At 41.6% G+C, this 21,973-nt stretch overlaps 1 protein-coding gene across 1 annotated transcript in view; it reads right to left on the reverse strand.

Annotated features, from left to right (window-relative positions):
- Positions 1–13,125: 13,125 nt before the first annotated feature.
- The window catches only part of LOC124775970 (Down syndrome cell adhesion molecule-like protein Dscam2), a 33,365-nt gene continuing 24,517 nt past the window's right edge, over positions 13,126–21,973 (reverse strand). Inside the window, exons 6-7 of the mRNA XM_047250811.1 lie at positions 19,067–19,258; positions 13,126–13,184 (exon numbers count right to left, since the gene is read on the reverse strand). Coding sequence (XP_047106767.1) covers positions 13,126–13,184; positions 19,067–19,258 — 251 coding nt within the window. The remainder of the gene's footprint in view (positions 13,185–19,066; positions 19,259–21,973) is intronic.

Genomic DNA, 21,973 nt, shown 5'->3' on the forward strand with positions numbered 1-21,973 from the left:
AACGTTTTTTGTTAGTCTCATTTCCTTGACCTGTTCCAGACCTCACGCCAGCCTGCGTGAGCTAAAACGCGTGCCTTTCGGCTGTCTTACCAATCCACAACAGAATGTATTCCAATATGGCAGCTGCTCGTTTCAGCCTATTACGTAAAACTCGATATTCCATCGCATTAGTTCACGTTTCGCATTAGGTGACGAAGAGCCGGCGTGTTCTGCAGAGTGTGATACTCGTTGTAGTGAAGGCGCAAATCTCGTCCCACTGGATGCCCACGTTCGGTATCACGCTCCTCGTGTGTGTCGATCTTGGGCTACGTTCTCTTACTGGTACAATGGACGTGGCGTAAATAACGTGTCTCTTTCTCTCTACTCTCTGTACAACGACAAGATGGAGTCGCTCTTGAATTCATTCTATTCGAAGAAAGAGGCTCTGCCGTTTATCCTATCTTTACCCACAATTAGTGTAGATTGAAGAACATTTTATCAATTATTATTGTAATTCATTGAACTCATTCGGCGAACTGCATTGATTTGCTGTTCACCTCTTGGTTGAGGCGCCTCAGTTGTATACCTGATTTACTCTCACTGGGTTTAGTATGCATTGATGAAGAGCCCATGAGTAACAGATGAAATACTTCAAAAGATCACTGGAAGAAATAAATAAAAAAACGTTCATAAAAAAGGAGTACAACAATATACGTCAATTAGGAACGAAGTAAGTAGGAAGTGCAGGAAGACCAAAGCGAAATGGCTGATCGCCGTCAGAACCGATTCGACGTACAGGAAAGTCAAGAAAGCTTTCGGCGAAATAAAAAGCAATGCCCTTCACATCAAAAGTGCAAGAAGAACTGCATTGTTAAGCCCAGCGCAGACGGTGTGTAAGTGGAAGTCTATATTGAAGGTCTCTACTTGAGATAGGACTTGTCGAATGATGTGGTAGAAGTGAAAGTATGAGTCGACATGGATGATACAGGAGATCCAGAATTAGAGTAAGAGTTTCACAAAGCCTGACAAGACCTGCAATCACATAAGGCAGAAAGCATAGATAACATACTTTCGGAATTTCTAATATCAGTGTAGGCAGTGGCATTCAAACGTCTTTTCAGGTTGGTCTGTAGAAACTATGAATCTGGAGAAAAACCGTTATGCTTTTGAAAAAAAATGCTTTCCTGAGCATGCACTGCACCGTATGGCAGTGAATCAGGAGTTCTGTAAGAAAAACCGGAAAGGTAGAGAATTGAAGCGTTTGAGATGTGGTGCTACGGAAGGATGATGAAAATTAGGTGGACTGATAAGGCAAGGAATAAAGAGGTTCTCTGCAGAATCGGCGATGAAATGAGCACATCGAAAACAACGATGAGAAAAGGAACTGATAAGACGTGTGTTAAGAAATCTGGAAATAACTTCCATGGTACTAGAAGGAGCTGAAGAGGGTAAAAACTGTCGGGTAAGAAACTGGTTAGAATGTATCCACCAAATAACATAGGATATTGGTTGCTAGTGTTATTGCCAGTGGAAGAGTGAAACGAACCAAAAAAGAAACTATTCAAATTACCCTCCCAGTGCAAGTATCACTACAGTCGTGCCCTCAGAGAAATTCGGGCTTGCAGCCCACACATTGTTTCGAGGTGATGTGAAGTGTGCAGTCAACGTGAAGCGTCCTCATATTTGTGTCAACTGAAGCGTTATCGTCTGTAAATACTGCAGCCAGCAGCTCGTTGGTTATACCCTTGTACTCGATGAACCCTCAGCTAACACGCCGGTTAGACGTCGTCTGTTTACATTTCCCGATTTGGGTTACCATCTGGACGGATTTATTTAGCTCTACGCCTGCCAAAGCTGTATTCAAAACTCTCCGTCAGGTAAACGGTGCGCTACATGATCTCCGTCGTTACCGGTCTGTCCGGACTGGGTGTTTGTTCCACTAGTATTCCAATCACCACCTGTGTGATAAAGAACTTTGTCCCGACCTCTTTTCAAGCAGAATCGAGCAGTAGGTACTCTGTCAGAGAGTGACACATAAGAGGCAGTAGCAACATAGCATAAACGTATAATGAATAATTGGTTCCCCGGCGTTATGAAGTTGGTAGTAAATCTGCGAACAGCGTAACTACCAAACGTGGATGCGCATCATTATTCTAGGTATTTCAATCATCATACGAGTACGAAATGTGGTGTTAATTTGCTCCCTTCGTAACACAACTAGCGCTAGGCATTTTCTGTAATCATCTATAAACTGAAAGGCGAAACAATGTGCCTGCGTTATTCTTGTCTTGCTGTTCCAGAGTAGCCCAACCGCTCTTCTAAAACTTCTATGAAATTCGATTCACAAACGTAAGTTTTCTATTCCGTCTCAAATGGACTATTTGGTTTTATGTATCTTCCAGTATAAGCCCCTCTCTATTACTGAGCTGTCTTCGACTGTAGCAATTTCGATATTGTAGTCAATTACTAAGTTTCTTGGCTTGTTCTACATTCTGTAAAAACAACATTTTTTCCAGATCCATATTAGCCTTACAGTCCTTTTTAGTGACGTTACAAAATCGACTGTAATGCTATTCGTTCTTCGGTGACGTTTCTCTAAGAAAATATTGTTTCCTTCTGGCTGTGCCACTGCAGGCTTACACCTTAAATACACATCTTGAAAAAGGGAGGATTACTGCATACCACGTGTAAACGTTTTTAAGGTGCTACAGGCGATACGAGGTGTGATCAAAAATTGATGGAGTAATGGGGATTGTTTAATTTCGCGGGCTTTATACACCCGATTTTCAAATTTTTCTCTGTTGTTGGTACACACGTTTCTGATGTATGTTGGCATTTTCAGCCGTTTCGAATATTTATTTTGTTGTTTACTGTCGAAAAGGTTATACATGTTTTCGAGTGCTCGACGAAGTTTGACTTTCGAAAGAGATGGATAAAGAATTAGCAACAAATTTTGCTTGAGAAATGGAATAAACTACAGCACTTAATTCTAAACGTTTAACGTGGCTTTTGGAGATTCTACTTTGAGAGAGAAAATAGTTTACTAGTGATACAAACATTGAAAAGAGGGTCGAGAAAACGTTGCACGTAACGATCACTCTGGACGCCTTAGCACCTCAATCACTGACGATTGCCTGCAAGAAATAAAGACAATGGTACTGCATAATCGCCTAACCTCCATCAGTGAGTTTACTGATGACGTCTGCATATCCTGAGGCTGCCAAGCTATTTTTTTATGTTCTGGACATGACGTGTAGTAGCAAAGTTTGTTACGAAAATGTTGAATTTCGATCAAAAACGACGGCGCCTAGACATCGCTCAGGAATTGCTGAATCAAGTCGACAACGATACAGAACTTCTATAGACAGTTATAACAGGTGACAAAATATGGATATACGGGTATGACCTCGAAGCAAAGGTACATTCATCCCAATGGAAACTGATTGACCAGCCAAGACAGAAAATACAATCGGCAAGTCCGACCACACGTGAAGGTTTTTCTCGTGGTTCCTGCTTGATGGTCGCACGCTCAATGAGGAATACTGCCAGAAAGATAAGAGCGTTTTGCGTGGAGTAATCTGAATAAAATGACCAGAACTGAGAAAAAACCACTCGCTGAAATTGCATCACGATACTGCTCCCGCAGCCCCCTCAGTGTTTTCAATGTTTGTTCCCGACGCCCGCCGCGGTGGTCTAGCGGTTCTAGGCGCTCAGTCCGGAGCCGAGCGACTGCTACGGTCGCAGGTTCGAATCCTGCCTCGGGCATGGATGTGTGTGATGTCCTTAGGTTAGTTAGGTTTAAGTAGTTCTAAGTTCTAGGGGACTGATGACCATAGATGTTAAGCCCCATAGTGCTCAGAGCCATTTTTTTGTTCCCGACATTTCGGGAAGAAAGGAACGCTATGTTGCCCCAGCCACCGTCTTCGCCTTACATAGCCCTTTGCGGCATACTTCTGTTCCCGAGGCTGAAGAGAACCATGAAAAGACGTCGTTTTGCTACCGTTGATTAGATAAACACAGAACCGCTGAAGGAACTTTGCAACATAACGAAAAGTGAGTTCCAGAAGTACTTCCAAGGTTGGTAAAAGCGCTGGCACAAGCTTATTTTATATGAGGGAGATTACTTTGAAGGCGTCAAAGATTATGTTTATTCACTTGGAAACCTAAAATTCAGTTTACTTTTGATCACGCTTCTTATGTCGATCAGTGATGACAACAGAGAATTGATAAATTCTGGCAAAATATTAGAAAACATTCTCATATTCCGAAGTTCATCCACGCGACCGATGACCACTATTTCAGAATCAGGATATGTTACGGGATACTACATTGTAACTACGAAATTTTACCATCGTTTTTCTAATAGTGTTGGTGCTCATTGCCGCTTTACGTATGGAACTGTTCAAAATAGTGATTACACATTACGCTCTAGAAATCTGAGTTGTATAATGAACTGATACGTGGTCCAGTCACATTAATGTGACCGCTGCCCATATTCGACGTCAACGTTTAATAACCATTCAGAGACGTCAGGTGGCAGCACGAGCTGTGGATGGTATATAAAACGTTTCGGGGGAATGCGGAACACAGTGCAGTCGTTGTGAAAACGCAGCAACGGAGTGATTTATCTCACATCCATAAAAGTCTGATCCTTGGCTTTGGGGCCACGGGTGGAATCATTTCCTACAAGGCGAAGTGTGTAAACTGCTCGCGTGGTGCCGTGGTTAAAGTACGACCTACGTGGCAGACAACCGTCGTCTACGGGTAAAAATTAGTAACCAATATGTCCTCGCTCACATGTTGGAACTACACCACGACGTAAATCTTAAACAAAAATCATCAGCAATGGCGGTTGATGACTTCCGGCATAAGAAGTCACCCTCATTCAGTCAACAGGTTTCTCAAAATGGGCGGAGTAGTGGACAGAGGTTCACGGCGCTCTCTTGCCTTTTAGGTGGGAAACTGCCCCTGAAGCCGGAAGAATCAGGAATGATCAACGGCTTGAGGATGCAGAAGGCAATGCATACAAATGCATTAAAGACAGATATTGAGCATCCACATGAGATGTGACTAGTGGTAGAAAAAGCGTCACAATGATTGGCAAAAGATTCTGGACTAGTCCCCGATTGGAATCTATGGGAGTGGACTGCCAATGGGGAGATGACAATGAGAAAAAGATTGAATAACCAACGAAAGGATAAAGTTCTACGAACCGGGACAAGGAATGTCACAAGCTTGAACGTGATAGGGAAGCTAGAAAATCTCGAAAGGAAAATGCTGAGGCTCAGTCTAGATATAGTGGGGGTCACTGAACTGAAATTAAAAAAGACAAGGAATTCTGGAAAAATTAGTACAGAGTAGAAAATGGCATAACGAGAGTAGGATTCGTTAAGAATGGGAAGGTAGGGCAGAGGGTGAGTTACTGTGAACAATTGCCGGCCGTGGTGGCCGTGCGGTTCTAGGCGCTGCAGTCCGGAACCGCGGGACTGCTACGGTCGCGGGTTCGAATCCTGACTCGGGCATGGATGTGTGTGATGTCCTCAGGTTAGTTAGGTTTAAGTAGTCCTAAGTTCTAGGCGACTCATGACCTAAGATGTTAAGTCCCATAGTGCCCAGAGCCATTTGTGAGCAATTCAGTGACAGATTGTTCTCATCAGAATCAACAGCAAACTAACACCGACGACAATAGTTCAGCTGAAGATGAAGAGTTAGTGAAGGTATGTGACGATACTGAGCAAGTGATTCAGTACGTAAAGAGAGATGAAAGTCTAACAGCCATGAGTGACTGGTATACAGTTGCTGGGGAAGGACATGAGGAAAGGGTTAACGGAGAATATCGGCTTGGTACTAAGAATAAGAGAGGAGAAAGAATGATTGTGTTCTGCAATGACTTTCGGATAGTAATAGCGAATAGTCTGTTCAAGAATCATAAGAACAGGAGGTAAACTTGGAAAAGACAACGTGATATAGGATAATTCAAGTTAGATTATACCATGATCAGGCAGAGATTTCGTAATCAGGTAGTGAATTATAAGGCTTATCGAAGGAAGATATAGACACTGACCACAATTTAGTAAAGATAAGGCTAAAGTTTAAGAGACTAGCCAGGAATAATCAATGCGCAAAGAAATTGGATACAGAAGTACTAAGGAGTGAAGAGACACGTTTGAAGTTCTCTGAAGCTTTAGACACTGCGATAAGGAATAGCTTGGAAGGCGATTCAGTTGAAGAGGAATGGACATCCCTAGAAAGGCCAATCACAAAAGCTGGAAAGAAAAACATTGGTACAGAGAAGGTAACAGCGAGGAAATCAAGGATGAGAGAAGAAACACTTCAGTTGATTGATGAAAGAAGAGAGTACAAAATTGTTGAGAGAAATTCAGGAATACATAAATGCAAGTCACTTAAGAACGAAATAAACACGAAGAGCAGGGAAGCTAAGACAAAATGCCTACTTCAAAATTATCATTAAGTCCAAAAAGAAATAATTGTTAGAAGGATTGATTCAGAATATGGAAAAGTCAAAATAAGAGTGCAACGTGAGTTACAAAGTTACTTGCAGAGAAGTTGCCAGATAGATGGAATGCCTCTATGACGGGGAATACTTGACTCATGACGTCATAGAAAAAGAAACAGGAGTCGATATAGAAAAGACAGGGGATCCAATATTAGAATCCGAATTTAAAAGAGATTTAAGATCGTATAAGGCAGAAGGGATACATAACATTCCATCAGAATTTCTAAAATCATTGTAGAAAGTGGCAACAAAAAGACTATTCACGTTGGTATGTACACTGAATGAGTCTGACGATATACGATCTGATTTTTGGCAAAACATCATCCGAACAGTTCCTAAGATTGTATGGGCTGACAAGTGCGTGAATTATAACACAATCTGTTTAACAGCTAATGCGTTAAAATTGCTTTCAAGGAAAATATACAGAGTAATGGAAAATGAAATTGAGAATGTATCATATAACGGTCAGTCTGGCTTTAGGAAGGGTAAAGGTATCAGAGGGGTATTTCTGACGATATGGTTGATAATATAAGGAAGAATAAGGAAAAATCAAGACACGTACATAGGGTGTGTCGACCAAGAAGAAGCGTTCGACAATGTAAAATTGTGCAACCTGTTTGAAATTCTGTGAAAAATAGAGATACGCTACAGGGAGAGGGGGTAATACATAATATCTAGAAAAGCCAAGAGGGAAAAATGAGAGGGGAAGACCAAGAACCAAGTTCACGAACTAAAAACATTGTGAGACAAGGATAAAGTCTTTCGCCCCTACTTTTCAATCTATACGTTGAAGGAGCTATGACAGAAATTAAAGAAAGGTTGAAGAGAGGAATTAAAATTGAGGATGAAAGTATATTAGTGATAACATTTGCTGATGACATTGCTACCCAAATAAAAGTGAAGAAGAATTACAGAATCGGCTGAACTGAATGAGCGGTGTCACGAGTACAGAATACGGATTGAGAGTAAATCCTGTGTGAAGTAGCAAAATGAGAACAGCGAGAAACTTGACATCAGGGTTGGTGATTAAGAAGTAGAGGAAGTTACGGAATTCTGCTACCTAGGGAGCAAAATAACCCATGACGGATGGAGTAAGAAGGACATAGAAGCAGACTGGCACTGGCAGAAGGGCATTCCTGGCCAAGAGAGGTCTACAAACATCGAACATAAGTGTTAATTTGAAGAAGACACTTCTGAGAATGTACGTTTGAAGTACAGCGTTCTATGGTAGTGAGAAGTGGATGGTGGGAAAACTGGGAAAGAATAGACTCGAAGTATTTGAGGTGTGGTGCTACAAAAGAATGTTCAATATTAGGTATACTGATGAGGCAATCAATGAGGAGGTTCTCTGCAGAGTGAGTGAGGAACGGAATACATGGAAAACCCTGAGAAGAAGCAGGGCCAGGATGATAGGACATCTGTTACGACATCACGGAATAATTTTCATGGTACTAGGGGGAGCTGTAGAGGGTAAAATCTGGAGAGGAAGACAGAGGCTAGAACACAGACAGCAAATAACTAAGGACCTAGTTTCCAAGTGCTATTCTGAGAAGAATGTCACAGGAGAGGAATTCGTGGCCTGCTGCATCAAACCAGTCAGAAGACAGATAACTCACGCAAAAAAGTATGGGAAAATGGCGCTATCAAAAACCTGCGCCGAGGCAACTATGAGCCACAGGCCATAGATGGCAGTAGTGAACAACGGCTACGGAGGAATGTACGGGCGAATAGACGTCCTACTGTTGAGAAACTGACTACTCAGAGGAACGAGGGGTCTGCAAAAAATATCTCCTCAATGACGTCTTAGCGAACGTTGCTGCGTAAGGTCCTCCACAGCAGGTGCTATTTTATTGCGCCCATGCTGACTTTTGTTCATTGGCGCCAAGGATGGAATTTGCACACCAAAACTACAACAGGACGTCCACTGAGTGGTGAAAGGTGGCCCTTCCTGATGAATCATGTTTTATGCTCCTTCGAGCAGATGAGTGTTGGCATGTACTGCATGAAATTACGGTAATTAAGAGAGAAGGTATCGTTATGGTTTGAAGAATGTTTTTGTGGTATCCTATGGGTTATCTCCTCACTCTTGATGTCACAATGAATCAACACATATATGCATCTATTCATGTGGACAATGTCTACTTCTGGATGGAGTTTGTTTTTTCTTGGCAAGAAGGCATCTACCAGTAGGAAAATGCAGCGTGTCACACAGATGGCACTGTACATGCATGGTTGGAGGTGCACCGGGCCATCATATTCCCTGATCTAAATTCAGTACAAAAAGTGGGCGTCCACTGAGTAACGACAGGTGTCCTTTCCAGATGAATCAGGTTTTATGCTGCATCTAGCGGATGGACGTTTGCGTGTACGGCGTGAAATGTCTGAGAGCAAGAGAAATGGGAGCATAATGGTTTCTGAAATGTTTTCGCGCTATTCTCTGGGTGATATCGAGACAAAATGAATTATGAATGTAGTCATGGGGACAGTGTCCACTCCTACTTGCAGGTTGATTTTCGTCGGCACAATGGCATCTTCAAGCAGGCAATGCAACGTGTCATACGGCCCACAGTTTACGTGTGTGGATGGAAGAGCACCGGGATGTGTTCACCGTACTCCCCTGGCTACCAGTCTCGCAGGATTTAGATCCCGTCGAAATCTGTGGGTGTTCAAGACATGGATTCTCAATCGAGAAACCTAGCGCAGCTGGCGGCGACACTGAAGTCATCACGGCTCCACGTCCCTGCCGTATCTTCTAGAATCTCACTGACTCTATTCCTGCACGCCCCGCAGCGTGCACACTGAGAAAGGTGGGGTTCAGGCTTTTGGCATGCGGTCACGTCAGTGTTACTGGATACATTACACGCCGCAATGTCATTACGAAACGCTGGATGAATATACTCATAGTAACTTCTGCTCTATTTTAAGTAAAAGATAATTCATCACGTCCCTGAACGTTTATAACGTCGTACCTCCCGAACTACGAGTGGCACAATGATATAATTGAGCAGGTACATTCAGTGTTACATGTGGATACTGCCTCCACACCGCATCGCAAACAGAGTCGGTAGTAAAGAAATAATAAAGTAAAAGGTCGTGCGTGATGCTGAAGTTTGACTTTATGAACAACGAAAACTTAGTCACCGATGAATTGTTTATCTTCCATAATTTTTGAGTGGCGGTTGGGGGGTAGGTGAGGTGGGGTCAGGAGGTGGGTGTCTCTGAGTTTAGGTTTCTTAAAGGTCCGAAATTATTTGTAAAGGTCGTTGGAAGTCGCTGTTTTTTCATTCTCAAAAGCAGAGAAACTGGTTCCTTGTATTTGCATGCATCATTTACACTGCCTCCGGACACACAGTGTCTAACTATAATACAGTAGAGTCTCGATTATCCGATCTTCGGTTATCCGACCTGCTGCCTTATCCGACCCTTATCCGTGCGACAGCCGACGACACCTCAGTGGCTAACGTGTTGTTTGCTGACACTCAGTTCATTGTCGCCGTCTGCTACTCCTCACTCCTCAGTGCTAAGATCTGTAGTGGAGTGGACGTGTTGCACTTTCTTTATTGTAAAAATTCGTGGTCATGGCTTCAAAACGGAAAAAGGTGGTCGTTTCAATGGAAGAAAAACTTAAAGCTTTAAAAGAATAGACAATGGTGAAACTTTATTAAAAGTGGCGCAAGATTATAACGTCGGGAAAACAACATTTGGAGACTGGAAAAGGAATCGCAATGAAATTGAGAAGTGGCGTTCTCAGCGAGCAACCTCGACTGTTTTGGAATATCGGAAAACCATGATAAAATGTCATTATGAAAAAGTAAGTGAAGCTTTGTTCCTATGGTTTACTCAACATAGAGATAAAAGTGTACCCATGTCGCGACCTATTTACAGGAAAAAGCGTTAAAGTTTCGTAAGGATCTAAGCGAAAGTGAACCTGATTTCCCAGCTAGTGTAGGCTGGCTCGATGGATGAAAGAAAAGATACGGAATTCGGCAACATAATGTCTGTGGTGAAAAGCTTTCAGCAAATTTCAAAGCTGTACAATTGTTTAGGAGTAAACTTCACAAGGTAATGGACAAGGAAAATTTAGCAGGTGATCAAATTTTTAACTGCGACGAGACTGGTCTCAATTACAAAATGTTACCGGCAAAAACATTAGTGTCAAAGGCCGAAAAGTCAGCGCCAGGCTACAAACGTAGCAAAGAAATAGTGACAATTCTTGCATACGGTAACGCCTCAGCAAATTTGAAAAGCAAACTGTCTGTGATAGATAGGCAAAAATACCGAGAGCATTTAAAAATATATCTAAAAATGCTTTACCGGTGAAATATTACAACCAAAAAAATGCTTGGATGAGCTCAGACATTTTTGAAGAATGGTTTTTAACGAGTTCGTGCCACAAACTGAAAAGGTTTTGAAAGCCAACAACTTCCCCCCAACGCACTGTTGCCTCTAGACAGTGCCACTTGTCGTCCTAATGAAGATGAACTTTAAGATCAAGATATAAAGGCCATATTTTTGCCTCCAAATGTCACATCCTTATGTCAGCCTATGGACCAAGGGACCTTAGAGACCCTGAAGAGAAACTACCGCAGAAACTTGCTTTCCTCTTTAATTAATGCTATGGACAAGGGAGAAGACATGCTAAAGCAGTTGCGCCGTATTAATTTGAAAGATGTACCTTATGACGTGGTGCACTCTTGGGAGAGTGTTGGAGCAAATACAATTGCAAAATTCTGGAAAATTTTGCTACAGGAAAATCAAGAAAATTCTCCAGATGATGAAAATCTACAGCAGCGGACCGAACCAGAATATACTACCCTGCTTTCATTGTTACCAAAAGTTCCGGGATGTGCTGACGGCACAGAAGATGGCATAAATGAATGGATTGTCGAAGATGAAGAATTTGAAGTGACAGATGAAGAAATAGTCAACGTGGTAGACGAAAAAGAAGAAGACGAAGAAGCGGATGTAGTGGAGAAAAGTGCACCCAAGATTTCTGACAACGAAGGACACAAGGCCTTAGAAACTGCTTTAAAATATGTAGAGCATCTGGAGGAAACATCGTCTACCGAGGTTTTACTTCTTAAGAGACTACGCGATGTAGCGGCAAAAAAACGGCAAACAGCAGGCAACAAAAGACAATTACTAACTTCATCACACAGTAAATATCTATTCAGTCTAATTTTATTTGTATTGTATTAAATGTTTAACTCATTTGGCCTACTTTAGTTTAATTTTCGTGTTTTTTTTGTATTATTTTCCTTGTTATCCGACCTTCCTGCTTATCCGACCTTGCCGCGGCCGGTTTAGGTCGGATAATCGAGACACTACTGTACGTGCCTTATTGTGTTAAAATTTTGACATAAGATTATATCTCGTAATAAGTAGCTTATGGCAGCATTTAAATTTTTAAATTCGATAATTAATTACGTGAAGTATTGAAAATAAAATTTTGGTTGCCCCTAGAATATGTTAGATGATAGGCAAACTGCAACTGATATCGAGTTTCGGTGTAGTCGCTTGGTACTACAGATTATATCTGAAAAATATCTTTTCTGTTTATTAAATGTTTCGAATCATGCCATCTTGTGATGATACTCTTTTTTCGCTAACATCTGAAGCTCATTGTCAAACGCTTGATAATGATCAGCGTCTATATGACGTTGATGGTGATCACTTACTTGACTTTTCGATTTATATGTTGGTGTTCAAAGGTTTGTATCAGAAATGTGGATGTGCTGAAACATGTAACAAACACTAGACCTTACAAATTTATTTTGCGATCTAGATGGAAAGTATATTTCAAAAAATAAAATAAAAAATAAAATCGCAGAGTTGTATATGCAGTCCCTTCCTTCTTTAATAAATTCAGTGTTTATATTCTACAGGTTGCATGTCCCACAAAGAACTTGGTTTTTCGACTTCTTTGATGGAATGTTCGGTATCAAACTGCACCTTCTCCACCACCTCTTACTCGAACATTTACCGTGAAATCACAGGGTGACTAAACGTTTACACTGCTAACAGAGTTGCGTGGCCAACCGCACGGCTCTGTGATCCAGCAGTCGCGTATAAACAGATGCTTGTACAAACGTGGAATTGGAAAGCGCGGAACAAAATAGTCTGTTTCAACCGGTGACTGGGTGACTGTTTCCCAAGATAACGTAGAGGTGTTCAATAGCCGGTGTTGGAAACACAATTACCTTTCACGTCGCTTCACTAAAGCACACTGCTGTGAAAACTCTTATGTTTGGTTCTTTGAAACGGGCGCTATTGGTTACATTTCCTATGCTTATTCACTGCGAGTCTATGCTCCATCTCAGATAACTTTAATGACAACGGGACGTTAAACGCTATGTACGTGCGTACTTTCGAGATTCGAATCCTTGTCTCCCACGAAATATAAATGTTATCAAGAGTCGCCAGAAAAGCTGCTGTAGTTGCTGTTCGTTGCAGTTCAAGTGAACGTTGATAGTTTTATTTAGCTGGTACGAATATTGGTCGCACAAAAGCAGTGAAAAGCAGTACATTACAAACGAGTCCCCACGATTCGAGACAAAGACGGGACAGTTGCTGCGGCTCGCAACAGATTTCACTGTAAATAAACTACAGTCGCAAACGAAAAAAATGTTTCAACGGTACAACAAGGATGCGTTGATCTTGTGCAGCGCAAGGAACAACAAAGCTGTGCCTGACACAGTTAATTAAGTTAATTTTGAGCTCAATACAAAGTTCTGCTAATTTTATTATTGGGTTCCTCTCAGCGTGTCAATGAAGTGAGAAAATAAGAATGTCATTGGTAACTCGCTGAGCTGAGCTGTCGGTGATACAGTTCAGAAGCTTGAGCAATGCTATGCGTGGGCTAGATGATTTGGTTCTGAACATATTCCAGGGCAGGTCAAGCCTTTTGTGCACGAGGGATATGAGTGGTCGCATGAAATCTGTATCAGCATGACAACTTTACCGAAAGTCGAGGTGTTACGACAGTGCCACAACATACGACATACACTCTCTCCACACGCACACGCACACACACACACACACACACACACACACACACACACACACACACATTAAGAGAGAGAGAGAGAGAAGGAGAGAGAGAGAAAGAAAGAGTGAGAATACAGAATATGTTCATGTGCCCTCTGATAACTTCCTCTCCTGTGGTGGGCAGTCGCTTCGCTTACACAATACCGTCACAAAACCCACTGCGACCAGCACTCGCTTGTAGTAATTAGAACAAGGCCAGATGAAGTACCAAGGGTTCATAAAAGCAACTAACATTTATCAGTTATCTCATATTAACTGCAAGCGGGTTGATTGATATTTTATATGGCACTTCTGTGATTTGAGATCAACGCCACGGTGTACTGACTGGTGTACTAACTGGCTAACGTAGTGGGACTTAACCCATCTCCACTGTGCCAGTGACACTGCATCTCAGTTCGTTCGACGAATGCCGTCTCGACATCATCTGACGATGCCCGTTTTCTCTGCCTTTCGAATCTGGCTACCGCCAGTACACCTCTAAGAATTTTTCTCTCTGTGATGTACAGATAATACAAGATGACTGCAGTGCCATTGGTTCTCGTATGGTTTTCTTTTGTACAGTTCTACAGCAACAAAGTCAGTGAAAATTCTAACAGGTTATTCACATTTCTTGCCCTTTAGTTTTTTTCTTCGTTTATGCTGGAGAACAGCTGTTTCATTATTGGAAAGACGACTAAGTAAAAAGATCTGCTTAAAGTAATACGTTTCTGAAACTGATATTTATCTCCTAACATCTGCAGTGCTTCACCTTTCTCTTTACTAGCGTTAGGAGACGTTCATAGGATTTGTTGACCTGATAAAAGCGTTCGACAAAGTCGTTTGGTGCAAGTTGTTCGAAATCCTGAGAAAAATAGGAGTAAGCTACGTGAAGACAGGTAATGTACAATAAGCACAAGAATAAAGAGGAAACAATAAGAGTGGAGGACCATGAATGGAGTGCACAGATTAAAAAGAGTGTTAGAGAGGAATTTAGTCTTACGTCCCTGCTGTTCAATCTATATGTCGAAGAGGCAACGAATGAAATAAAAATAAAGTTTCAAGATTGGCGTTAAAATTCAAGGTGAAAGGACATCAATGTAAAGATTCACTGATGGCACTGCTATCGTTAGTGAAAGTGAAGAAGACCTACAGGATCTGCTAAATAGAATGAACAGTCTAATCGGTATAGCATATGGATTGGGAGTAAATCGAAGAAAGATGAAAGGAATGAGAAGTCACAGAAATGAGAACAGCAAGAAACTTAAGATCAAGATTGGTGGTCACGATGTAGATGAAATTATGGAGTTCTGCTGTCTAGGCAACAAAATAATCCATGACGGATGGATCAGGGAGGATATAAAAAAGCAGACTAGTACTGGCGAAAAATGCGTTCCTGGCCAAGAGAAGTCTACTAGTATCAAACATAAGCCTTAATTTGAAGAAGAAAGTTCTGAGAATGTACCTTTGGCGCACAGCATTATATGGAAGTGAGACGAAGACAGTCGGAAAACCGAAACAGGTGAGAACAGAAGCATTTAAAACGGGGTGCTACAGAAGAACGTTGAAAATTGAGTGACTGATACGGTAAGGAACGAGGATGCTCTCTGCACTTTCGACGAGGGAAAGTATATATGGGGAACATAGAAAGGACACGATGGTGGGATATCTGTTAAGACATCAGGTACTAAAGCGTGCTGTAGAAAGTAAAAACTGTAGAGGAAGCGAGATTGGGGTACATCCAGCAGCAAATAATTTAGGATATACGCGGAAGAGCTACTCGGAGATAAAGAAGTTGGCACAGGAGAGGAATTCGAGGCTGGCCGCATCCGACCAGTAGGAAGAGTGATGATTCAAAAATAAATAAATAAATAAAAAAAAAAAAGTTTAGTACTGGTCTCCCTGTTCTAAAGACTGCGAACTTTATTTTTTTAACTTGTGGTTGTGTGTCATTCCTGTTGCCGCAGATAGAGCTTAGCTACGGGAGGGAAGTTGCAGAACTAGCACTCCTGAAAGAAAGGCTATTTCAGGTGTGCTAGTTCTGCAAGGTTCGCAGGAGAGCTTCTGTAAAGTTTGGAACGTAAGACACGAGGTACTGACTGAAGTAAAGCTGTAAGGACGGGGCGTGAGTCGTGCTTAGGTAGCTCAGTTGGTAGAGCACTTGCCCGCGAAAGGCAAAGGCCCCGAGTTCGAGTCTCGGTCCGGCACACAGTTTTAATCTGCCAGGAAGTTTCATATCAGCGCACACTCCGCTGTAGAGTGGAAATTTCATTCTAGAAACATTCCCCAGGCTGTGGCTAAGCCATGTCTCCGCAATATCCCTTCTTTCAGGAGTGCTAGTTCTGCAAGGTTCGCAGGAGAGCTTCTGTAAAGTTTGGAAGGTAGGAGACGAGGTACTGGCAGAAGTAAAGCAGTGAGGACGGGGCGTGAGTCGTGCTCGGGTAGCTCAGTTGGTAGAGCACTTGCCCGCGAGAGGCAAAGGTCCCGAGTTCGAGTCTCGGTCCGGCACACAGTTTTAATCTGCCAGGAAGTTTCTATCTAGATGATGAATAGCAGTTGTAGCAATGAGGACATACTGAAAATGTCTCCTTTGATGCTGACTGGTCAGTATTATTTATTTCTTAAAGATAGTCCTGTCTTTCAGCGCTCCAACACAGTTCAATGCTGGTGCCGGTGGTTTCTTGACACTTCCGGTATCTTCAGTTCTGCAAAATCATTTTGTCGGAAAGGATCGGGTCCTGTACACTCCTGCTTCTTCACTTGTTACCTTATTGATCTAATGTTTTTATCTCTTGTCTTTTACAAAGTCCTGGCTTCTGTCGTTTATAATGCCTCATAGCAGCTTCGACTTGGTGGCCTGTAATCTTAGATTTTGCTAGTTAAGCTGAATCATTATTAAATATGTTTTCCAAGTTGTTTCCCAATTTCAGCTGGAAGCCGTGCAGTTGCCAGTTCTTGACTTCCTTCACTCTTTTTTTTTATCATTTCAGGTGTTGTCTCCAGGTCTTGTATTATGTTTTAAGACAATTTCTTCTCAAAGTTGTTGAAACATCTAGCATTCTTGTTGCAGTGTTTTTTTCAGTGTGTAGAGATCTTCCCAGAACTGAACTGGTCCATTTATCCTTGCTTTGGGGACTGATGACCTCAGACGTTAAGTCCCATAGTGCTTAGAGCCATTTTATCCTTGCGTTTTCAATTCTGAGTGTGTTTGTTGATTCAGACGCTCGCAGAACTGCCACTGTTTGGACTGGGATGCTTATTTTAGCCCTTACTGTTTGATCCGGACCGCGTGTCCTTCGATTTTCTTGGCTGTTGCAGTTGTTTGTTGTTTCGCAATTCCATAGCTCCGTCGATTGTTCTGTTGTTATTATTACGTGGTGTGTTTATTGTAATTATTGCCTTGTTACTTGTCATTTCTGCCATTACTGTTATTTATCCCCCTAATATCTTCCATTCCTCTTCTTTTTTCACTTTTACTTATGCCTTGGACATTCCACCTTCTCTCCATGTTGTCTTTGCCTTTCCTCCGCCCATGTTGTTCCCGATTTCTTATTTTTTATGCCTCGAGAGCATGCAGTATTTACTATTTTATTCTGAAAATAGTTCCTATCTGAAATTTTCAAGTCTTATATACAATTTTTCCTTCTTCTTCTTTTTTGTTTCTGTAACACAGAAAATTTTTAGATTACTCACATTTATTTGGTTGAGGCTTCTGAACAAGATTGATTTACACTTAACCCTACTTCACGTATTTTGCTTATATTTTTCAGATCTAAACATTAGATCTTATTTTACCACTCTCTATTGCTTATCCCGAGTACAGTATTTTTCCAGTAATCTGATTTTCAAGTATTTCCACTCTGTAAAGGTAATGGTCCTCTGTTAAGTTTTTACATGCGAATAAATGTTACTAAATATCTGCCCAAATCACGTTTTCTGGAAAATACGTGCGAAGGACATTGCAAAAAGTGTAATTAAATGAAAAACGGCATGAAAGCAGTGTACTAAATGGCAGTAGAAAGAAATGTCCATCAGAAACATACAAGAAGACGGAAAATGTAGCTATATTAATTTACATAATTGCTACCCACAAAATAGTACATCAAAAATGTACAAATTTTCTTTATGACTGTTGTGCACATGACATGCTGCCAAAACGAGAAAAAAAGGGCAAGAAAACCCAACTCTAAAAATGCACTTTTACTGGCGATGTAACTTCCAGGTGGGCAATCGACATAAACCTAACTAAATGCAGATGTTACATTGCTTACGCCGACAATAGATATACGATTACTAATTTTGTATTATGATTTACCGAAATAAATGTGACATATAGATGTCGAAACGAGTCTGGATGAATAAAAAGAAATAGTCTTCTGCACATGGAAGATTATTAAAAAACAGATTTTTTACGTAAATAGGTTGTTTTAACACTGTGGTATAGTGTTTTAATTTGGTTCTACTGAAGATTTACTTCTTGTTGTTGATATTGTGGGGTGCACACAAGAGTGTGAGTGATAGGCGAAGCGTAGACACAAGGGAAAGTGTACCACATGACATTATACCCAAGCATTTCATTTTGCTGCAGCTCTCTCTAGCGTCCACAATGCGCTGCTAGTGAAATTTTTAGCACTGATATTCATATTAGTTTAGGTATTGCGAATCTACCTAGCCACTCTAGTGGATGGGATGAAGCAAACTCTACAACTATGAAGTTAACAAGTGACAGCTACAGATTTCTGATTATATACATTTTACTTGACCGTCAGAGGTAGAAACGATGACCCGTTGTGGTATTGCTGGTAGTAGGGCAGGTAACAGCCAGATCATGTGGCATTGGACAGAGACAGATTATGTGAAAGATTCTGTGTCACTGTCTTTATGGAATATACCAAGCACTGGCCTGCTTACTCGAACACCAGACAGACTGAGGTAATACACAAGGCTTACATGCACCTTGCGTGTGCACCACTATGGTTTCTGTGGTGTAGCCTACCTTCACCCTGGGTGTAGACTCCTATGGTGTCTGTGGGGTAGCCTACCTGCACCCTGGGTGCAAACTCCTATGGTGTTTGTGGGGTGGCCTACCTGCCCCCTGTGTGTAGACTCCTATGGTGTCTGTGGGGTGGCTTACCTGCCCCTGGGTGTAGACTCCTATGGTGTCTGTGGGGTAGCCTACATGCGCCCTGGGTGCAGACTCCTATGGTGTTTGTGGGGTGGCCTACCTGCCCCCTGGGTGTAGACTCCTATGGTGTCTGTGGGGTGGCCTACCTGCCCCCTGGGTGTAGACTCCTATGGTGTCTGTGGTATGACTTACCTGTACCCTGGGTGTAGACTCCTATGGTGTCTGTGGCGTGGCCTACCTATACCCTGGGTGTAGACTCCTATGGTGTCTGTGTGATAGCCTACCTGCACCTTGGGTGTAGACTCCTATGGTTTCTGTGGGGTAGCCAACCTGCACCATGGGCGTAGACTCCTATGGTGTCTGTGGGGTTGCTTACCTGCCCCCTGGTTGTAGACTCCTATGGAGTCTGTGGGATGACTTACCTGCGCCCTGGGTGCGCGCCGCTATGGTGTCTGTGGGGTGGCTGTCGCCGCGGCGGCCCTCCGCCTGCAGGTAGAGCAGGTACTTGGCGCCGCACTGCAGGCCCCCCAGCGTGAAGCTCGTCTCCGTTCCAGGAATCTTTATCTTCTCCCACTCGCCGAACTCTCTCTTGTAATGCAGGCAGTAGTCTGTAACTTAAATATTAATGCGTGGGTCACGTCCTGCCATCACACCATGGCGGAATAATGTTGACACAAGTAAATGATGAAGAGTTAACTGAAATTGTTTTACAGCTAGTTACACGATATAATGCAGCTTATAATTTATGATCCCCTAACATGTCACGGGATGGGACAATTTTATTTCGCCCATCATTAAAAGCAGTAGTTGGTAATATAGTGAAGGAAAAAACTAAGCAGTCAAACACACGCTTGATTTGTTACAATAGAAACACTCAGAATACGCAAAGGGATAAAAGTCTTCATAATATACAGTTTCTAACAAGTGCTGTTTCGTCTTGTTGTAATTATCAAATGGGTACTACTTTCAGATAGGTATACATAAAAAACATACATCCACAGTATCTGCTACCAACTAATAGCTAACACTGTGTTAAAACTCACAGTTCAAACACCTCTTATATGCGTGTTGTTTTCTGTTAGAACTGGATTTTCAACACTGCTGAGTACTTCAGTCCTCTCTAGAATAATACGTGTTGGATTCAACAGATCATTGTGTACACAAACACACTCTCTTCTTATAACGTGCACTTGACTGTTTCAGGCCTCTATGGAAGCAGTATAACTTTTGGACTAAGGTGATAACTAGCTAGGGAAAGATCTGGACTGAATCAGAATTTCTGTGAGCAACATGATTTTTAAAATAATAGTCACTATAATATTGTTTCCATTGCCTAACTGGTGCGCACTGTTATAAAGAAGTTTGAATAAAACTGTATGTTTCGAAATGTTTAACACCATACGTCCACACATTAAAATCTGAGTTAAAAAAAAAGCAGTTTTTTTTTCAAGAGTATGACTCTTCCAGTAATTGTGCATGGTAACAGCTGAAGGTAGAATAACAAATACTGTAATAATATTCTGAAGAAACTAAATAAGGTTACGTGTGGACTTCACAGGAAATTCATGGGCGCAATAGAAGAAGATATAAGCGAAATAATGTCCAACAAGTAAACGCTGCAACAGCACCTAAAAGAATAAAGAGAGGATGCATAACAAACACATTTCCATAGTAGCAATGGTTTATGAAGAGACAGGTGGAGAGTATTAATGAAGACTTAATTAAAGACGGACAGTGCTTAAGTCTAACCTATGAAATGAAGAAGCAGGAAACATCTTCTTTATCAACCACGTCTTCAATTATTTGACATACTATACTCGAGGACTTTTTACGTACATTTGTGTTTAATTAGCGTCTTATTTATATGTGTTTATTTTTCTCTTGTTTTCTCATTGTATTGCGTACTGTTCTATGTTGATGTAAAATCGGCAACAAGCTATAAAAAATTTTACTGTATGTATTTTTTGTATTCGCGTAAATTTTTGTTTTGATCGTAATGTATCGTGCATAAACAACTACTGTTTATTATACAGGGTGTCCCAGCTATCTTGTCCACCCAAAATATCTCTGGAACAATAACAGCTATTGGAAAACGACTTTCACCGGTATCAATGTAGGGCTGGGGCCCATGAATGTACTTATTTCGAAACATTCTAAAACGAAAGAATATGTGTTTTTTAACACAAACATACGTTATTTTAAATGGACCTCCTATATTTTTTTCAGCAATCCATAGCATGTCAAAGCACATACACAATGGCGTTGATTGCATCGCAATATTCCCATTACATCCCGAGATATTGAGACGCGAAGTTGACGCTTGAAACACCCGACATGCGCTGCTAGCGCACGTCCTGAGGCTCAGGCGTGAACCCCATGCTGCCCGTAATCGCGATGTGATTGACATGCGTAATCACGCTTCCATACTTATCGAGAGGTCCGAAACGAATAATACGGTCTGCTGCCATCCTGCATTAACGTCGTACATTCCAGCAGGTATTTATCCCATAGGCTAGGGGTGATGCGGTTCTGTAACATATCTGTTTACCGCAACTTTAGTCACAAAGTTAACTTCACTTATCGTTAACCCGTTACTAAAAAGGTAATGCCGTTCAACGTCAAAACTTTACTTTACTGTAGATCTAGCGCAAGTGACAGTTAATCATTCAGTCGTAATAGTAAAATTCATGTTGATGGTTTTAGTGAAACGATCAAGTGGACTAAAAGTTTTACCGTTGTTTAGGTAAAAATGTTTTTATTTGGGAAGTTCAGGTAGGACACAGAAGATGAATATAAACATGTTTAACAAATTAGTTTTATTATCACATAATTATCAATGTTGTGTTTATCTAATTCGTTAAATGACAAAATGTTGGAAACAAATGTTTCTTAACATCACTGGGTAAAATGGCCCTTTGTAGAAACTTCCACTGGGATACCAGCACTACATACTAAACATAGCGTTCACATCTCGTGCTCAAAGTGATGCCCATTGGCTTGCATACATAGGGTCACTCTGCGGATGTAGGATGCCCTACTTCGTGCTACTGTTTCCTCTTTGATGGCTGTACAAGCATCAATAATGCGTTGCTTCATGTCCTCTGATGTTGTTGGTTCATGTTGGTAAACAGCATCCTTCACTGCTCCCCAAAGAAAATAATCCAGCGGTGTAAGGTCCGGAGATCGGGCAGGCCACCTAATTGGGCCACCTCGTCCAATCCACCTACCAGGGAACTTACGGTTCAGAAGTCGTCGTGCTCGTAAGGCGTTATGTGCTGGGCATCCGTCATGCTGATACCACATGACCATTCTCCGGTTCAGAGGTACGG

This window comes from Schistocerca piceifrons, chromosome 2 (genome assembly GCF_021461385.2).
Source record: "Schistocerca piceifrons isolate TAMUIC-IGC-003096 chromosome 2, iqSchPice1.1, whole genome shotgun sequence".
NCBI lineage: Eukaryota > Metazoa > Arthropoda > Insecta > Orthoptera > Acrididae > Schistocerca > Schistocerca piceifrons.